Source organism: Cyanistes caeruleus, chromosome 9, assembly GCF_971803275.1.
Source record: "Cyanistes caeruleus chromosome 9, bCyaCae1.hap1.1, whole genome shotgun sequence".
NCBI classification, from domain to species: Eukaryota; Metazoa; Chordata; class Aves; order Passeriformes; family Paridae; genus Cyanistes; species Cyanistes caeruleus.
In genome coordinates this window covers 33,128,634-33,148,219 of record NC_141709.1, presented here as the reverse complement: position 1 = coordinate 33,148,219, position 19,586 = coordinate 33,128,634, and the positions used below count along the sequence as shown (strand labels likewise).

The 19,586-nt window shown below is 48.3% G+C and overlaps 1 protein-coding gene across 3 annotated transcripts in view; it reads right to left on the bottom strand.

Annotated features, from left to right (window-relative positions):
* The window catches only part of CACHD1 (cache domain containing 1), an 85,075-nt gene that overhangs the window by 1,710 nt on the left and 63,779 nt on the right, over nt 1-19,586 (bottom strand). For 2 of the 3 annotated variants that reach the window (XM_086841592.1, XM_086841593.1), the window contains exons 11-27: nt 19,101-19,224; nt 18,505-18,622; nt 17,599-17,767; nt 15,157-15,299; nt 13,943-14,124; nt 12,591-12,701; nt 9,839-9,961; nt 7,869-7,968; nt 7,667-7,783; nt 6,374-6,534; nt 5,710-5,796; nt 5,451-5,567; nt 4,732-4,883; nt 4,043-4,204; nt 3,064-3,141; nt 2,180-2,281; nt 35-296 (exon numbers count right to left, since the gene is read on the bottom strand). In XM_086841592.1, the coding sequence (XP_086697718.1) occupies nt 58-296; nt 2,180-2,281; nt 3,064-3,141; nt 4,043-4,204; nt 4,732-4,883; nt 5,451-5,567; nt 5,710-5,796; nt 6,374-6,534; nt 7,667-7,783; nt 7,869-7,968; nt 9,839-9,961; nt 12,591-12,701; nt 13,943-14,124; nt 15,157-15,299; nt 17,599-17,767; nt 18,505-18,622; nt 19,101-19,224 (2,285 nt within the window). In that variant the 3' untranslated portion in view covers nt 35-57. Of the gene's footprint in view, nt 1-4; nt 297-2,179; nt 2,282-3,063; nt 3,142-4,042; nt 4,205-4,731; nt 4,884-5,450; nt 5,568-5,709; nt 5,797-6,373; nt 6,535-7,666; nt 7,784-7,868; nt 7,969-9,838; nt 9,962-12,590; nt 12,702-13,942; nt 14,125-15,156; nt 15,300-17,598; nt 17,768-18,504; nt 18,623-19,100; nt 19,225-19,586 lie in introns of all 3 variants that reach the window. The other variant, XR_015273682.1, reaches the window with a different exon arrangement.

Genomic DNA, 19,586 nt, shown 5'->3' with positions numbered 1-19,586 from the left:
ACACCCTGCAGTGGTGGCTGTGGTGTCCCCACACCCTGCAGTGGTGGCTGTGTGCCCTCAGCACTCAGCATCCACGGTGTGCACGGTGACAGCAGCCTGCAGGTGGTGGCTGTGGTGCAGGGCAGGGTGGTGCAGCCGGTAGTGGTGGAATTTGTGGCTCAGCAGCGCGGCCGTCTGCGGCGGCGTGTCCAGCTCCAGCTCCTCGTCGTGGGTCCCCACGTCCACGCCGGCCGAGAGAGGGTCGTTATTGCAGGGGGGGTTCTCGCTGTCCTCCTGAGGGCTCATGGTGCTGTAGCCTGGGAATAAACAGCAGCAGTGAGGAGCAGCAAGGCTGGATGCTCAGAATTCCCCTTCACGGAGTCAACACAGAGTGCTTAGAGAGGGAATAAAACTCTTTTCTTAGCAGAACAAACCCCAACAAACTCATCCTTTCCTCTAAGTCTATACTGGACTCTCAGAATTGCCAGGGCTGGCTGGGCACCTTCATTCCACACACAGAGGGAATAAAGACTTAGAGAGGGAATAAAACAATTTTCTTAATCAACAGAACAAAACCCAAACTAACTCATCCTCCCCTCTAAGTCCATACTGGATTCCTCTCCCTGCCATCATCTTTGGCTCAAAGCTTTGGGGACCTGTGGTTTGTGCCACCCCAAACAGTAACAGCACCCACGTGTTCAACAGTTTGTAACAACACAATTGTTGGCACTGATTTCAAACCAAAACATAAAAGATACCACCCCCAAAAAATCTGCTAAGATATAACCTGGATTTATCCAAACCAGCTGTTCCCACTCAGACCAGGCTGCAGAGCAAACAACTCCCCCTAAGCATTTCTAAATGCAAAACCAAATGAAATTTAAAAGGAAAATTATTTTTCTTTAACTGGAAATCAATCCTTCTCAAAGAACAAGGACTAAAGGCTGAGGAAGCACTGGTGCTCCTGAGCATCTCGGGCAGGTTTTCAGCTGGAGACACCTAAAAGGAGGGTGGTAAAAACAGAATCTGAGTCCCCAAAGCTGCCTCCCATTTCCCATGCTCTGAGTCATGGCTTGGAGCTGGCACGGAGGAATTGGGGGAGAAGCCTGGGCAGCCCTTTGAAGAAGATGGAATTACAGAAAATAAAAATAGCAATGCACATTCCAGATGGAGGTAGACAGCTCCCCTGCTAACCCAGGATGACTAAAAGATGGGGAAGGATTTACTGGGACTGCAAGAAAAGGAGCAAAGGGAGCATTAATCTGGCAAATCTGCCTCAGCACAGGTAATCTCACCCCAAATCCAGGGTAATTCCTCTTAGAGCAAGATTGTCTAGGAGACATCTGTTCCCCCACGTTCCAAGGCTTTGGCCTTTGGGTTTCCTGTCCCAATTCCATTAGTGCAGCCAGAGTCTCAGTGCTAGGCCAGGTCTGCTGGAAGGTCCCCAGCCTTGCTGAGCTGACAGCTTGCAGACTGCCTTGTCTAGCCCTCCTCCTCTTCATTTCCTAATAAATTAAGCCTCCTCATGAGTCAACAGCATTACATCCTTCTAGCAGCTTTCCAGATTCAAGGAGATTTAGTCTCAGGGCAGGGGAGACACATCCCAACCCCCCTGAGCTAATGGTGCCCAACACTGGCTTAAAGGTGCTGGGAGATCACAGAATCCCAGAACAGTTTGGGTTGGAAGGGACAGTAAAGATGATCCCATTCCACCCCATCATGGCTGGGACATCTTCCACTACCCCAGGGTGCTCTAAACCCTGTCCAGCCTGGCCTAGGACACTTCCAGGGATCCAGGGGCAGCCCCAGCTTCTCTGGGCACCCTGTGCCAGGGCCTGCCCACCCTGCCAGGGAACAATTCCTCCCTAACCCCTGATCTAATCCTACTCCCTCTCAGTGTGAAGCCATTCCCCTCATCCCCACTCCAGGTCCCTCAGGGGGAAGAACCTTTTCCTGCTCTGCAGCCCAGCCCTCCCCTGGCACAGGGAGCAGAGGGCAGAGCTGCCCCTCGGGAGGATGTGAAGAACCGCGGCGAGGTCTCCGAACAAACCGAGTCACAACCGTCCAACAGCAAAGCGAGAAGGAGCAAAGCGTTTTGTGTGGCTCTGGCTGCCTCACCCACAAGGAGCCAGACTCCTGAAGGACTCCTGAAGGACAAGGAGCCCCCAATCCTCGTAGGGAGCGAGGGCTCAGGACTCACCGTGGTCGCTCTCGGTGCCGGAGCGGCCCCAGTAGCGGCGGCGGCGCTCGGGGCTGTGCGCGTGGCGCTCGATCACGGCCGCGATGAACCGCGTGTTGCTGACTGCGACAGACACAAAGGAACCTCAGAGCACAGCCCTGACCCACAACAACCCCAACACCCCTGCTGCAAAGGGCACTGCCCAGCACCCCGGGGAAAAGAGCTGGAGCATGGGTAACGGGACAAGATCCAGGCAAACTCCTTCACTGGGCTGTGCCAGCGCTGAGGATCCCATGGCAACAACGTAAACTGACTCCAAAGGAAACAAAAAGGGACGTGGAGAAGCAGTAAATGCGAGCCATGAAGCTGAGATATGCTCGTTTTTCCATTTTTGAGTCCAGCCTGACGCTGGAGCTCCCCTGGAGTTTGGGTGCACCAGGTTTACAGCACAGCAGGACCATGCAAAGTGTCATTTTTATTGCATGGCAAAGAACTGCAGGCACCCCAAATCGATGCAAAAAAGATTTACTGCCATGTTTGCTGACCATACCTGCCAGACTTGGCCTCTGCTTTCCTAGGCTGAAAAGGGGGAAGAGTTTTGCATACCCTGTGCTGTCACAGTGGCAATTTTTAAGCTGATTAGAGCTATTTCTGGAAGTGCTCATGAAAAGGGATTTTAAGGGACAAAACTCCTCCACACCTAATGGAGAATTATCATTTAAAAGTGAAAAATGTCATTTTTCAGCATGAGACTAAAGGTGCACTGGATGTTTGAATTAAAACATTTCCCTGTCATTTTCTACCGCTGATCAGCACAGGGTTTCCTCACATATTCAAATCCAGGGTGCTAAAAAACAAATGGCTGATTTGATCTCACAGTTTTGGGCAGTTTTTTTGGTACTTACTGATTCCTCTGTCTTCGTGGCTGTCATCATCCCTCTCATCCCTGTCGTTTTCCAGGTTGGACATACGCACTGACATTTCTACACAGGGTTACAAACAGAAAATACCACTGGTGAGAGAAAAGCCCTGCATCATCTCACTGCCAGCTCTCAGCCCGGTAACAACAGTGGGAGCACTTTGTGGTGCTGGTCTGAGCTGGGGGTGCTCCTCTTCCAACGTGGATGGGGCTGGGATAGCAGGAAAATCCCTGAAAGGGACTCACTTTAAAGTTCTGAAGGAAGTGATTTACAACAGAGCTGGGGATGATCAAATATAGAGGTAATTAGCTCTGATCACACTTTAATTCCCAGAATGGTTTGGATTGGAAAGGGCCTTAAAAGCCCATTTTTTTCCACGCCCTGCCACAGGCAGGGACACCTCCCACTGTCCCAGGCTGCTCCAAACTCTGTCCAACCTGGCCTGGAACACTTCCAGGGAGGTGTTCCCACCTCTGGATCTTTATCTTTGTACCAGTTTCCCTCCTCCCAGCACAATTTTGCCTCTCAGACTTCAGTGGCTTCATCTCTCTATGTGCAGACATTCCATGAACAAGTGAAAAAACACACATCCCAAACCCAAGGCAAAAGGGGGTGAAAAGTGCATCATTCCCAGCAGCTGCACAAAATAAACTCGTGATGGATCTGCCGGGCCCAGCTGCAGAAAGCTGGGATTAGTGTCTGAGCTCTGGCAAAGCTCAGCTTATCTCCCTTTGGGTCTGGGCAGGCTCCCTGGGCAGAGCAGCAGCTCTGGCTGTACCCAGGAGAGGGCAGCAAGACACAGCCGGGCCGGGCTCCCTGCAGCTCCAACACGGAGCAAAACCAGGGAAACCCTGCAACAAAACAGGGGGGAGCTTTGGGACTGCATTTCCTTTGGGTTCTGTGGTGCTGCTGGATTTGTTTTCATCCCCACCTCATCTGTTACTGAGTCTGTAGTTGAGCTCACCCTGTGCTGCCAGCGGGGACATGTGCTGGTGGCTGCGGCGGTGGATCTGGTGCCGGTACGCGTACACGGCCAGCACCAGCACCATGATGCAGCCCATGATGCCTCCAGCCACGGGGCCCACGGGGGCACTCTTGATCATGTTCAGGGTGATCACCTCATCTCCTAAAGCAAAAGGGACAAAGCAGAGGGATAACGACACCGTAAATGCTCTGCAGGAAGGGTTAAACCGACAACATGGAACGTGGAGAAGCTCTGCAAGGATCTCTGGGTGCCTGACTGTGCTCACTTGGAATAGAAGGAACTCAGGAAGGGTTAAATCAACACTATGGAACGTGGAGAAGCTCTGTGAGGATTTCTGGGTGCCTGACTGTGCTCACCTGGAATAGAAGGAACTCAGGAAGGGTTAAATCAACCCTCTAGAATATGGAGAAGCTCTGCAAGGGTCTCTGGGTGTCTGACCGTGCTCACTTGGAATAGGAAAAGAAATTCAGAGAGGGTGCATCTTAAAGACAGGAATGCAGAGTTACACCCAGCTCCACATCAGGATTTTCCAAAAGGTGATATTCACAATGTCCTTGCTGCCTGCTGCACACTTTATGCTGGTTTGGCACAGGGCTAAGGGGTAAATGTTCTGTGCAGAACCTGCTGCATGTTCTGAAGGCAGCGCCTGCTCAGAAAGGCAGAGTTACCTATTGCTCCCAGGTCATCCACATAGGGACTCTTGGCTCCCACGATGCCACCAAAGCATTCCTTCTGAGGGGCACAGTAGGACTTGTCCAGGTGGGTCTTCCCATCGCTGTCCACCATGCACCACTCGCAGTCCAGCACTCCAAAGCAATCCCTGCGTGGGAACATCAAGTCAGACACGCTTACCTTCCAGGTTAACACCTCTCCTTTGCAAAGCTCACTCTGGTTTCCAGCCATGAGGCAGAGGGAGGCCAAAAGCATCTGTCAACCCCCAAGTATGTGAGTTTAGCAAGAAAAAATTCCATGGAAGTGCTCAAGTACCACAAGGGAAGCTGCATTTCCAGCATCCCTTTCCCAGTTCTGTCTGCTTTGGTATTTTCCTGCACCACTCAGCCTGAGCAAAAGGAGAATCCTACTTGTAACTCCTCCAGTAAGACATTTCTCAGTGTGGTGAAGCCTGGCTGCAGTTCCAACCTTTCTCTGCAGCCTTTGGAAGATGGAAGAAAGGATTTGGGCAGTCTGGTCAGAGTGTTTTAGCCAGCTCAGGTCCCTGGAGACGGCTCTTAACAAGCAAGAATGAGCCCTCAATGCCAGGAGTACCTCATTTTGGCATCATGCTTTTTTTCCCTATATTTTTTTCTTTCAGACATTTAAAGCAGAGCTATTTCCATTGGATTATTTCCACAAGAGAGTATTCTGAGGGGTGGGGAAGGCCACCTACCCACTCTCTGTCCTCTGGTTGCACTGGGTGTTGATGCACTGTGGGAGTGCATCCTGCAGGCTGGGATCGATGGCCGTGAAAGTCATCGGCTCCTGATGCACCTCACAGCTCGGATTCCTGCATTGGAGCCAAGAGAAACCTTGTTACAAAGCACAATGAAAATAACCTTTACCTGTTGCGTGTCATCTGCTTGGTTGTACTAAAAATCCTGATCTCAGCAGCACCAACAGGGGATTTGCCCTGCAGTCCTGGCTCTCACCTGCTCTCGGCGTTGGTCAGGTTCCCAGTGCACTCGTTCACCTCCAGTGGGCACTCACAGGGACACTCACACTCGTTCTGTTCCATCCTGCAGGCCACAAAACACGGGGGAAAACCATCAGACACCACTGGGATTTTAACCCCACGCTGGTGCAGCTCTGGAGCAGCAGCTCCCATGGAAAAGGCTGTCCAGGGACTCTGCTGCTTCCCCAGGAACGGGGATTGCTCTGTCCTGCTCCAGGACTCAGGATGACCCCTGGAATTACAAAAGAGGGCAGTCCCTCAGATGTCTGGATGTAAGGATCCTTCCTGGCAGTGCCACAAACACCTCAGGATGGTGTGGGCAAAACCTCCTGGACCCCCTTAATGAAAAACCCCCAATCCATGTAAAATCATGGGAATTCCTGTGCCAGAAGGAAGGGGCTCACTCACAGGTAGCTGCTTTTGAGCCACTGAATCTCTTTCAGCATTATCTCCCCAAAATCCCCTGGGTTAAACTCTGACAACCCAGCAGAGAAACCCCAAGTGCCTGCACCTCTTCCAGACAGCACAACTCTTATTTTCCCTGATTTTGCACGGAACAAAGTGACAAACTCACTGTGTCCTTACAAACTGCAAGCAGGGAAGAGGGCAGGAGTGTCCCAGCCCGCCCCCAGCGCTGGCACCTGTGGCAGTTGAGGCACAGCCTGTCCACCATGCTGCAGGCACAGAAGGCCAGCGAGTCGCAGGTCTCGTTGACGATGCCCACGAAGGCGTTGGTGCCCGGGATCCTCGTCAGCCTGTACTTGGAGCAGTGACTGCCGTGCACCAGGTTGGTCAGGTCACCCTGGGCAAAAAACAAGGTGTCAGCAGTGGAAAATGTTGGTTTAGGGAGATGAAAACTCTTCCCTTCCCAAGGGATCCCGCAGAGCTGTGGGGACAGGAATTGTGCCACGGCTTCTAGAGGTGGTGGCTCCTCTCAGGAGTTTCTGTGAGGAAGTGCCACCTTCACAATTAATGTGATTAAGGGGTGGGTGAGTTTTGCTTCCCAGATACCTCTGGGTGCAAAGACTTTGCTGAAGATAGAAAGGAACTGGCTTAGCTTGTGCAAAAGAGATGTGGCAGCAGAGGTGACATTTCAGCTCGTTCCCTGACCCAGCCCTCGGTGACCACCCCAGAGGCTCTGATGGGAACCACCACCAAGTGCTGGAAACTTCCAGAGCCTTAAAAAAAGCCACCACAGCACTGCCCAGCTCCTGCAGACTCCTTCCTGATTCCTTCTTCCAAGTTTCTGCTCCGTCCTACACAATTTCCTTCCCAATACCACACTTCCCACTTGGCATTTCGAGTGTGAGGAAAATGTTTAAGCCGACCTGAAATAAATCAATGTATTCTGACATGAACTGCAAATATTTTCAAATCTTCCCCCACAGTGTAACAGCTTTGGAATCGCTGTGGAGGGAGCTGGGTGGATCTGTGGCTCTGTGAGGGATGGCAGCCCCTGGTTTAGACTCCTCACAAGAGGAAGCTCACACAGGATCCATGGAGAGCACAGGGTGTGCAGGACCCCAGAGATTGCAGTCTCACAAATGACAGCCTGGGAATGCTCACCAATAAATGGATTTATTTGGACACCTAAAGGTCAGTTATTAGAGACCTCACAGAAGGATGTGACACTGGTCAGAACCAAAGCAACACATCCCAACTACAGCTGGCAAATTCTCACCCAGCGACACCAAACTGCCCCTCTTGCCCCGATGCTGGCTGCAGACAGCAGCCACGCTTGGCCAGGGCTCCCATCCACAACCCCTGCGTGTCAGGGCACTCTGCTTGTGCAGCCTGGTTTGTGTCTGGAGCAGGGCAGCAGAGGCCAATTCCTGGTTCCCTGAGCCTGCCAGGAACTCGTGTTCCCAGCAGAAGAAACCCAACCCAACCAAAGCAGACTCCAAAGCAAAAATCAGAGAGAAAACCAGGCTCACCACTAAGCTGGTGTTGAATTTATAGAAGCGCTGCACGGTCCTGTCGCTGAAGCTGTTGCAGAGGTTTTTCTTGACGAAGTTGGGGTGGTTCAGGATGTCGTTTGCTACCAGAGGCTCCTGAGGGGGAAAGGTGGGATTTGATGCCTTTGGAATCAGCTCAGGAATGAGAGGTCTGGAATAAGGCAAGGGAAAGCAGGCAGACCTTGTGTGTGATGTGCTGCTGCTCCACAGGCGCGTGGCCCTTGGGGTCGATGAGGGTTGGATGTGCCACCAGGTACCCCCTGTCCTCCATGATGAAGCACCTGCTCCCCAAAACAAACAAGAGCCTCCTGTTAGACCTCCTTGGGCTTCAGGGGAACAGGGTGGAATAAAACATGGCCCTAAAGGGCTCTTAGAGGTTCCTATTTAACGGGGCCATGAAACAAATTCCCTGCAAAATGTCCTTAAAGAATGTGTTGGGTATTTCCCCGAAGCTTTTCCATCTGTTACTGCTCCAGAGGGCCAGGGCCATCAAGGAGTTGAAAACAGAGCTGATTAAAACCAGAGAGGAAAAGCCATCAGTGCATTGTCTGATTGGGGAAGAGCCAGAAATGAACAGAGCCTAATGAACTTGGAAAGCTTTAATGGTTTATTAATTTACTATGTGACTAATTAAAGAGAGATTTCACACTCTCCTTTAATGTTCTCCCCCCTTCAGAATTCAATTTTAGGGGGGGATAAATCACTCCTGTTCCTTTCCCAAGCCTTCCTCTCCCTTTCCAGCTCTTCCCACGTAGGCTCTGTGTCCCAATCCAGAATCCAGGCAGTTCCATCCATCCCTTTTTCCCCCCTCTCCCGTTTCCATGGCCACAGACGGCAGCGCCGGGGAAGGCGCAGGAGCCCTGGCCATGGTGGCACCGACATCAGGGGCTCGGTGGCCACAGAGGGGACAGGGGGAGGTTAAAACCCCGCTTGATGTTCCCAAAAGCTCAGCAGGGTGGCAGGCACAGCCCTGGCACAGCGGGAATGCGGCTGGATCCGGGGCTGGAGCAGCTTTCAATGGGATTCCCGTGGGATGTGTCAGGTACCCAGGGCAGCTCGGGGGCAGCTGAGAGCAGGGGGAGCCTCTGTGCTCTCTGGGGGTACAAAGGAGGAAGGAAAACTTGGATTTTTTGGGAGGGTTTCCATCAGAAATACACGTAAAGATGTTGTGTTTGCTCTTTTTCCTGACAGAAAATCCTTAGGAGAGATACACTAAAAAACCCCAAACATCTGCATTTATGTCAAGACTGGAAACATTGGATCCAATTTCTAAATCAGAACGGTCCAACACTGAAAAATATCCTCAGAATTCCTCATTTGGGGAATGCAGGAACAGAATGAAGCATCTGACCTTGCTGTTTTTTAATGGGAGGGAGTGATGCCAAACCAGAAATCCTGATTTGTTTTTGGTTTTTTTTATATTCCATAAAATATATCGAAAAAGACCCAAACCAGAAAAGAACTGGGAGGATGACAGAAAACCACTTCCCTTCCCAAATTTAAGGTTTAAAAACAAACAAGGAACCAACAGCAATGCCCAAACCACGTTATCAAGTTACTCCAGATCCAAACCAGAATTTATGCCACTCCCACAGGATTTTTCAAGAAAAGGAACAATTAAGATACCCAGGGGTCTGACTGAAATTGGATATCCCAGATGAAATCAGACTTCTTCTGCTGTGGATTTCTGAGAAAAACATACCAGAAGTCTATTTGAATAATTTGAGTTAAAATAACTGAGATCCTGTATCATTCTTACACACTCACAGGAGCTAAACAGGTGAAATTAAAGCAAAAGTTCTTCCCAGAAGAACTGGGAAGTGTGTTCATTTAATAAGAAATGTTTTTTTAAATCCAGAATTTAAAGAAGTCTAAATATAACAAAAAAAAAAATCAAATCAAATCTGTTATCTTCTGCTTTTGTAATCCTGCAGATTGTTTACTTAGCTGATGGCAGTTTGATCTGGAATAACAAAAACATCCACATAATCTTTATGAGAAGAACAAGCACAAGTTCTACTGGAAATCAGAGAACACACACTGAAAGTAACAGAATCCTTGGAGAAATGAAGTTGGAAATGACCTTTGGGTCATCTGGTTAAAGAAAAGAAATATCTTATTTATTTTGTGCCTGGCAGGAGCAGCTTTTACCTGATTTTGTTTCCCCCATCTTGGTTACAAACTGGCAGCAGGTCCATGAGGACTTTGTAGAAATATCTGAGGGTGAAGTCGATGCCCATCACGGCCACGGAGTGTCCTGAGGACATCTGAGCACTGCAGTGAGGGGAAAGGGGAAAATCAGAAATATTAGAAATAATAAAAAGTATTATTATTCAGGGAAATAATGATCATGATAAGAATAATTCCTATTTTAGTCTGCTCCTTGTGCAGCCAGCACAGGGGACAGCCCAGGAGTAGATCCCTACACACACCCCCACCCCTTACAGACATTTAATCCTGAGCAAAAGAAATTAGGATTAAAAATTCCCCATCCACACAAACAAACAAACAAACAAACAACCAGAGGAGGCAGCCCCTGTGTTTTCCAGTCCCCCCAGCTGGCAGGAGTTACCTGCACCCTCCTCTGCTCAGCCCCCAGCAGGAGGGAGGAATATGAAGGTGCCAGACTTTGAGTTAAATCCCTAAAACTCCAGAGTGTGGGAGTGATTATGAATGGCAAGCAGAAAATTAGAAGTAAGTAACATTTCTTAGGGTGAATTATGAAAAGGATCCTGTGATGTGCTGGTGCAGCAGCTTGAGGCTGCATTTTCTCCTTCCTCCACAGCCCAGTTCTCCCAGTTTGCTCCCAGTTTGCTCCCAGTAGCACTGAGAGGGCACAGCCAGACCAGTCCCCCCTCACCCCTGCAGGACACAAAAAGATCAGAGCTCAAGGGTGTGGGATTTACACCCTACACCTCTTCAAAATTCACTTTTCTCCATTATTTTATCTGTGAAGAATAAAAATGAATAAAATAAAAAGGAAAAAAAAAATAAATAAAAAAGATGCTGCAAGGCCCAGCTGGACTGCACAAACAGAGCTCTGGCCACCCCTGCTCCATGGAAACCCAGCTCTGTTTACTGGGCTGAGGTTTGTTTGCTTTTCAAAGAGGTGCAGTGGAGATGCAGTCAAATCTCATTTGTAGACAGATAAATATAGATTTTGAAAACCTGTGTTTAATTTACTGTTCACATTTCCTGGAGGAGGAATGCAAGGATGGCAGTGAAGCAGCACAGACACATTTCATGTGTGACAAGGCATCTGAAGTTCTGCTCTGTCCTAACAGACATAAAGCCATTAGAATATTGTAAATATTTTAGCTTCACTTTTAAGCATTAAATCCTCCTGCTTTGCTGATGCCAACTGCATTAAACCACATCAGGCAGAAATCTTCTCTTCCCAGACTCCATAAAAAGAAATAAGATAAACATAAAATGGGAATGAGAGGTGTCAGCTCAGGGTGTTTAAAGCCTCCCAGCAGTCCCTAATGCCAGAATCCCTGTTAACTCCAGGGATTCCTCCCCACCCCTCTGGATTTGGAGCTCAGGCCTCTTTGGGGATTATAACCACATGTGACTAGAGCTTCAGAGGTCATATTTACCCAGGAATCACACTCACATCTGCCAAACTTTGTTTAACTCTTCTTTAATCATGTTCTAATAGCCCACAGGAGCTTTAAGTTCTTAGAGCTGAGTAAACCATCCCTCGCTAGATAAAAATCAGAATTTTGATTAATTGCACTTCTCTCCTTACAGAAGTGCTCGTTTCCCCAAATTCAATTCCTCTGTGAGAAGCACCACGCAGGGGCTGGGGCTGAAAATGCCAGAACACACAGGCAGAGGTGCTGGGAAATCCCACACAAAGCAGGGGGATCTCTGGGAAGAGTGGAGGAGCCACCTCCTGTTCCCTGCTGTTTCCCAGTAAAACACTGGGAGTTCCCTCTGTACTGGTGAGCTGTTGGGTAGGGAGCTTGGAGGAGACTCCATGTAAAAACCAGGACAGGGAACTGCTGTTTTGGGAATTTGGGAGAGCTTGTGACAGCAAGGTTTGGTCCATGTTTCATAAACTGGGCTCCATTAAACATCCTGCATCCCAAATCCTGGCCTTGGGCTGGGAGCTGGAACAGCAACAGTCTGGTCCTCCAGGAAAAAGTCATTTCATAGACTCATGGAATATCCTGAGCTGGAAGGGACCCACAGGGATCATCCAGCCCAACTCCTGGCCCTGCTGTTCTCACCCCAATCTGTTCCCAGCAATCCTGGAAGGGCTCTTGGAGATTCACAGGCTTTGCCTCAAGGTCTTTCTCCTCCTGGAAGCCCAGAGGTGCTGGATTTAAACAGCTCAGGAGAGGAGCTCCCCAATTCCTGGAGTAAGGACAGCTCTGTCCTTAACCCCCTTTGTGGCCTGGCCTCTCTGCCTTGGATCAGCTTCCAGTTCCCTCCCCAACACCTCCCTGCTCCTTAAAACCCCACAAGTGGAGAACTTCAGGAAATGTGGAGCTTGGCAGTCCTGATGGAGGAGGATTTAACTCCAGCAGAGGGAACACTTCCCAAACTGCCTCAGGAGAGCAACCCCTCTCCTCCCCCCACTTCCTTGGACATCCCACCTCGTGTTCATCCAGGAACACTTTCCCACCAATCAATCCCTTTTTTTTAATATGCTGTTATTACTCCTCTACCAATAAACCCCCAGAATCCTCAGATTCCTATAAAATGGGTTTTTAGAGGGTTTTATATGGGTTATTTCTCCCAGTGTTCCAATGCCCCATTTCCACAAGGTCAGTTGACATTTCACCACCAGCACTTTAAGACCAGCTTTGTTTTCCAGTTCCTGAGCACACAAGAATCACCCAGGTGTGATAATTCAGAGTTTTCTTGCCTTCCCCAGAGCCCCAGAGCCCCTGACCTGGAGGAATGGACAGTGTGGCTGATGGTCACCACGTATCCAGCCCCTCCCACGTCCAGGTAGGGCCCAGTGAAGGTGATCAGTCCTGGATTGGCCACTGCATGCAGGTACCTGAGGGAAGGCAAAAGAAATGCTCAGAATTAATGCCAAAGTCTGTAACTTCCAGACAGAATCCTTGACTTTCCTGAAATAACACACACCAAATTACTGGTTTTTAACATCCAACAAGTACCTAAACACAACTGGGACTCCAAACTAACCCAGACTGGCTCAATAAATGGTCCCCCAGTACATCCAGCTGCATTAAAAAAGCTCAGTTTACTTCTGCACACAACACATTTAATGTAATTTCAGACATTTTCCCCCAGAACAATGCAGGACTTGGTGCCAGCAGAGTTTCAAACTCAAAGCAAACCCTGGCAAAAGGATTACATTGCAAACTGAGGAGAAAAGACAGAACTGAGGCAAGAAAATTCAGAAATATCAGACAGCAATTATAAATCACAACCTATTAAAACTTCCATCAGCATAAAATAAACCACAGTCAAAAGATAGTTGATGAAACTGCTGTAGGAAAGTTGATAAAACTTTTGGGAACATTTTTTGTGTAAGAAAAAGTGATCACCTTGCTTCTCCCTACGCAGAGCACCAAGCCATGAGCAGCTTGACCCATTTCTGCTTTACTCCCAGTGTTTTGTTTGCACCTTCTTCCCATAACACTACGGATTCCAGGGAAAACGTGGGGCAGGAGAGGTGCCAGGAGCACTGCAGAGCCACAGGGATGGGATCTGGGCCTTTCCCAGTGTGGCAGCACCTGCCTGGCTCCTTCCCACAGATCCTTCAGAGCCTGCTCCCATCTGGAACGTCCACAGCTCTCTGCCCAAATCAGATGCTGCTGCATAATTAATCCCTCCTTGAAAGCAGTGAGGAAACCCACAGTAAACAAACAAAAAGGCTCAAATATGAACAACCAAAAAGGGTCCAAGGAGCTCAAATACTCCTGAATTAGCTAATCCCTGAAGGGGATGCTCATTTTCTGAATATTTATGTCCCCATCTGCCATAGCTGGGCTATGAAACACCAACTACCCCACAAAATAAAAACGTCTGAAATTACAACCAAGAAATCTTTGAAATGGCTGCATTTTTCCCCGCAATGAAAACATTTTCAACTCAATTTAAAAAAAAAAAAACAAAAAACAACAAAAACCCACAGGCTACGAAATCGATTCTAAAAACGAAATCAACTCTAAAAACAAAATCAACTCAAAAAACCAAAACCAACTCTAAATATTTCCCTTCTTGCCCTCGGAGATGATTCAAAGCCTTGCTGAAGGGACCCTAAAAACTCACCATTGTCTCCTGGTGGGATCAAATGCTTTGTCCATGAGGGAGCCGGGGTAGATGCGGAGCACCCCGTTGGGGGTTGCTATGTAACGCCTGACAATGTAACTGTTGAGGCCACTGATCTCCATCTGGGTCATCCATTCATCCGTGCCGTGACTGGTTGCCATTACTTCATTCCTGACAGAAAACTGCAAAACAAAGGCAGAGCTGGCAGGGTTCCTGCAGGACTTGCATGGCAAGATAATAAAAGCTTCCCCCAGAGCCATCGGGGATCATCTCGGCTCAATTGCTCGGTTCAAGGCTTCTCACACCAGACATTCCAAGCAGATTATTAGAGTGAAATGTTGTTGGGGTTATCTCCTTACTTTGTGGGGTTGTTTTTTTTAACTTGCAGTAAATATAAATAATGTGAAACAGAGATTTCTCATTTGTATGCCTAAAGTGTTTCAGCTCAGAATTCAGCGTGGCTTTAACTTTCCTAGTGTTTGTTTTAACAAAGTTCTGTCCCCCTCCTCTGTCCACCCTTAGATCAGATGTTGGGAAGGAATTCCTGCCTGGGAGGGTGAGGCTGCTCCTGGATCCCTGGAAGTGGCCAAGGCCAGCTTGGAGTGATGCCTTTTTGGGGCCACCTAAAAGCAGAGGCCAGACAGAGTTGAGGGAATAAAAAGCTGCTCTATTTATTGAAGGGCCTTCAGGTGCCTCTCGGGCACACAGAGCCCCCCAGGGGCTGCACCCAAAATGAACCACGGCTTTTACACTTTGATAAATCTGCTCCATTTCCATACTGGGGGTTCATTTCCCAGTTCCAGCTCCAGCTCATGAAGTCATTTAGCCCCAGTTTGCCGCCCCCAGCTCACTTTTGTTTCCATCTCTCAGGCCTGAGGCAGTGAGGAGTCCTTGATGCCCAGGCCTGGAGAGGAATTGCTGTGCATGCCCAAAGTGGGAAAGCAGCTGAAGGTGGAACGTGGAGTTTGGAGCTGTGCACTAAAGAACTGCAGGATTACAGATACATGAGAAATAGAAAAGATAAAACCCCAAGGCATGAGGAGCACGCTGGGACAGTGTGAAGTCATGGACAGAAGTGGTGATGGCAGACAGAAAGTGTCCTGGCCACGGCAGGGGTGGGATGAGAAGGGCTTTAAGGTCCCTCCCAATGGAATGTGCTGGAATTCCCTGTGGGAATGGGCCAGGAGGAAGGCCCAGGTGTGCTGAGGTCCCACCTTGAGGCCGGGGTTGGCGATGAGGCGCGTGTTGTCGCTCAGGTAGGCCGTGTAGTGCTCCACCATCCGCTTGGTCTCGGGCTGGCTCAGGTGCTCGTAGGGGGAGGAGAAGCTGCCTGCAGACAGCATCACCGTGGGGCTCTCTGCAAACACCAAAACACCCTTTCAGGACACACTGCAGGCTGAGGATGGCTGTGCCACCGGGGCAGGAGTGACCCTGCTGCTCTCCCCACTCTGCCACAGCTCAGCACACAGAGAGCCCAACTCCTGCAGGATGCTGTGCACTGGGAGGGAGGGCAGGAAATGTCCATTTTTCCACCCAAGCCAGAGCACTTCCCAGCACAATTTCCTCCTAAACTCAGGCTGCACATGAACTCCTCCTCCCCTTCTCGCCTCAAAACACAGAAGTGACAGCCTCAGCCCCCCTTGTCTGATCTCTGTGTGTCATTTGGTACTCAATGCCCTTGTTCCCAAACCTCAATCATTTCTGAATTACTTTTTGTGAGACTACAGAAGCTGTTTTCCCTTAAGGAAAGATAATGGGCTAAAGAAGAAATTAAGTATCCCTGTTTAGGTTAGATATCCCAGTGGAAAAGGAAAATGAGTGTTTTCAGTTCCAGAGAACAGCATCTGGAGAATCCCAAGTGCACAAGAGGAGCTCCCCAATAAAAGTGCAGCTGTCTGGAGTGATTTTCAGAACAAACTCAAAAGTAAACTTGCACCATGCAGGATCTGTAAAACCAGACAGCTTTTCCTTTTGTAAAAAGAGAAATGATTATGATGATGCAGGGCTGGGGGTTAAGAAGATCTTTTTTGAGGATGTGACCCATGGAACCAAAATTCTCTGTGTGGAATGGTCTCCAGAGGAAAAACTGCAGTGCAGTATGTGAAGTGTTCTGCTTTTAGTCACATTCCTCTCAAACACATCCCCACACGTGTGCTGCAGTCCCCACTTCCAAACTTCTACTCCAGTCCTTCATCTGCTTCCCAGAGCAAATATTCTGATTTTGCTTTGCGTGAAGTTTTTCCACTTGACAGCTTAGTACTGCATTTTTGGGATATTCTCCATTTACATTTTTCTGGATATAAGATAATCAAGATTAGGCACCACATTGAAGAAAAAAACCCAACAACTCTGTGTTTTAAACAACAGACAAATTTTAAACAAATTAAAGCAATTTCCACAGGTTTGTCAGCTCTCTCCTCCAGTCTGATCTTACTGAGTTATTTTGCAGGGCTACAAAGAGCTAAGGAAAATCTCATAACTGTGCCACTAATCCAGCATGAGACCTTCAAACCCTGCTACAAGCAGAAGTATTTAATTCAGAACTTCTTACAGTAGAGATTTTAGGGACCTCTCAGGATTATACCTAAATATGACAGCGTGCAGTGTAGGATGTTTATGTAAAACCCCTCTGTTCTTGGGTTATTTCTGGGTTTTAAGTTCTCCATCCTTCCCAGCCACTGGAACTGCCATGGAGCTTCTCCCTTTTTCACAGCAATGTTTGAAATCAGTTGGAAGAGCAGAAGCACTTCAGCCTATCAAAACCTGAGAATTCTGAAGCAGGTGAGGAGGGTCTGGAAACCCTCAGAGCACTGATGTTCTCCCCAACAGGCTTAACTTCTGACTCTGAAGGCATTCAGTGCTTCTGGCAGTGAAAAACTTCCCCAAATCCAAAGCAAAAGAGCAGCAGAGTCCTGCACAACTGGCTGGGACTTCATCCTACTCTGTTACTGCTCAGGAAGGTGCTCCAGAGCCTGGAGAAGACTTGGTTTAAGCTTGGCGAGACACTTCTACTCCTCCCTCTGCTCTGTCAGGGACCCTGCTGGACTTCCAGAGCATTTATCTCCCACTCTGACGAGCAGCCCCACTCATTCATCCTGCAGGAAGTAAATCTGTTGGTTAAAACCCAGTGCTGATGATGACCAAGCTGTGGATTCAATCCCTGGCTGGGCCCTTCACTCCATGATCCCTGTGGGACCCAGCTCAGGCTGTGATTCTGTGGAAGAGCTCAGCACTGAGCAGGTCACTGTGACCAAGGAGAGCTGTGAGAAGGTAAAAGCTGATCAGAAAATCTGCCTTGGGAGCAAAAGCTTCTCAGGGGAAGAGTGCTTCCCATGTTTTGTGAGGAGAGCTTTCCTTTGTGCTGCCACACTTTCCAGAAACACACAGGAGGTGTGACAGTGCCAGGGGAGGCTCAGGGTGGACATCAGCAGGAATTTCCCCATGGAAAGGGAGCTCAGGCACTGGAACTGCCCAGGGAGGTTCGGAGTGCCCATCCCTGGAGGTGTCCAAGGAATTCCTGGAGGTGGCACTGGATGCTCTGGGCTGGGGACAAGGTGGGGATTGGGCACAGCTTGGGCTGGACCCTGGAGGTTTTTCCCAAGCTGGATGCTCCTGTGTCCCTGAGGTGGCCAGGACAGGCTGGCAGAGGCCCTCACCCAGCGTGGCCAGCTGCTTGAAGTGCAGGCAGGCGTTGGGCTGGCCCAGCAGGTCCAGCCTGTGGTAGAGCAGTTTGCTGCTGGGGACAGTGTTGAGGTTCTTCAGCTGCTTCACAGGAATTTCTGGCTGGATCACCACCACACACAGGATGAAGGATGTGTCCTGCACCTGCACCAGACAGAACCAAACAGAATTTCTGTGTGTCAGAGCCACTGAGTTCTACAAAAACCACTTTCCCATAGTTAACACAGAAAATAAAAACACTGTAATCCTGAAAACCAAACAAGATTTTCATTTTTTTGCTCAATTAGCAATAATTTCTAATTCTAACACTGTTTCATGGATATTTTTTGTCATTAACAGAGGAGAGGTTTCCAGCTGCTGGACACACACACTGTTACCTTCATGGAGAGTACAGACAAGTTAACTCTCAAATGCAAGATTTTATTATTTCCACTCTTAATTGTTTGCTGCATGTGCCACATATTTTACTGGTTTGGTATTTTAAGAACTCTAAATTACACCAGACCAGCAAACCTTGGAGTGTCCCAGCTGCTCTGCAAAGGGACTTTGGCATTAAACACAGCATTACAGTCTTAAAAAATCAGCTCCAGACATCTTCCTGTGTGAAATTCTGTTAAACAATGACAGATTTAATCTCTTAAAACTGCTCAGCTTAATCCTTTAGGTTGGATTTAACTTCATACTGTGAAATGATTCACAAGTACCTTCTTGAGTTTGTTGGCACAAAGCAACCAATTATTGCTGGCATCAGTGAATTCACCTGGATTATGTTTAACCTCAGATTCCATTTTAATCTCTGGGTTGAGATTAGTGATTAGATATTCCCAAACTGAAGGAAGGACAGTAGCAGAGCCATGAATTCCCACACTTGTTTTCCTCACCATTTTCCAGGCATAGCTGACGTTGTAGGCTTCTTTCCCAATCTCCCTCAGCTTGTTGACGTGCCAGGACAGCGAGGAGTTCACAGGAACTGTGATGATCTGGCTGCCCAAGGGAATGCTGCAGTGACAGATAAAACATCCAGCATTTTATTAAACACTGAGCAAAACTGTTAGGGCTTCAGCAAAATCCTTCTATTGTGTGTTTATATAATTATCATAAGAATTGAAGGAATGTTATTTGTGCTTGGTGAAGGAAAGCGTGTGTGTGTGTGCTGAAAATGCACTTTTTCATCTTAAAAATTCTCAGATTAGGCAAAGGATAAAAAAAAGCTCAGAACAAATAGTGGAAAATATTTCCTGAGTGTGAAGAGAGAGATTAGAAGGAATATTCCCCAGATCAGCTGGGAAACACTACAGAACAAATGACAATTGAAAAAAGTTGGAGGAAAAATCAAACCAGAATTGTTAAGGGGATAAAAAAAAATCCATCCAAGCATCCAGATATTGTAAGAACAGGATTTTTACCTTCTATACTTAAAATTCCTCTAGAAATGCTCCCAGTGCTGCTCATTTGGGAGCTGCATCCCGCTCCTCACCTGAGGATGTTCTGGCGCACCAGCTCAAACTTGGGGATGTTCTCGTAGTGGATGATGTCTGTGTGGAGAGGGGGCTCAGACAGCAGGTAGGGCCTGGTCAGGGAGGGGTGCATCAGAGTGTACCCTAAAAAACAAACAAAATCCCAAATGTGGAATGCATTACAAAATTGAGCCTAGGATAGATATTTTAGGGGGAAAAAAGAATATATAAAATTACACATTATTTTGGTGAAGAGGGCAGTGACCAAACAATCATCAAAGGGGTTGCAAATGAAAACCAGCTTGAAAAAATCAGCAATAAAACAAGCTGGATCCGAGGTAAAGAGCTGGAAACACACATTAACATCAGTTTTCTGTCCTTCCCAGAAAACCTTGGATGCCACAGGTGTAGGAAACCCCCGCAGAGATTGGAAGAGATTCCAAACCAGAACTCCAGGATAGAAGTTTCAAGACATGAATCCACCTAAAATCTCCAGCAACATCCAG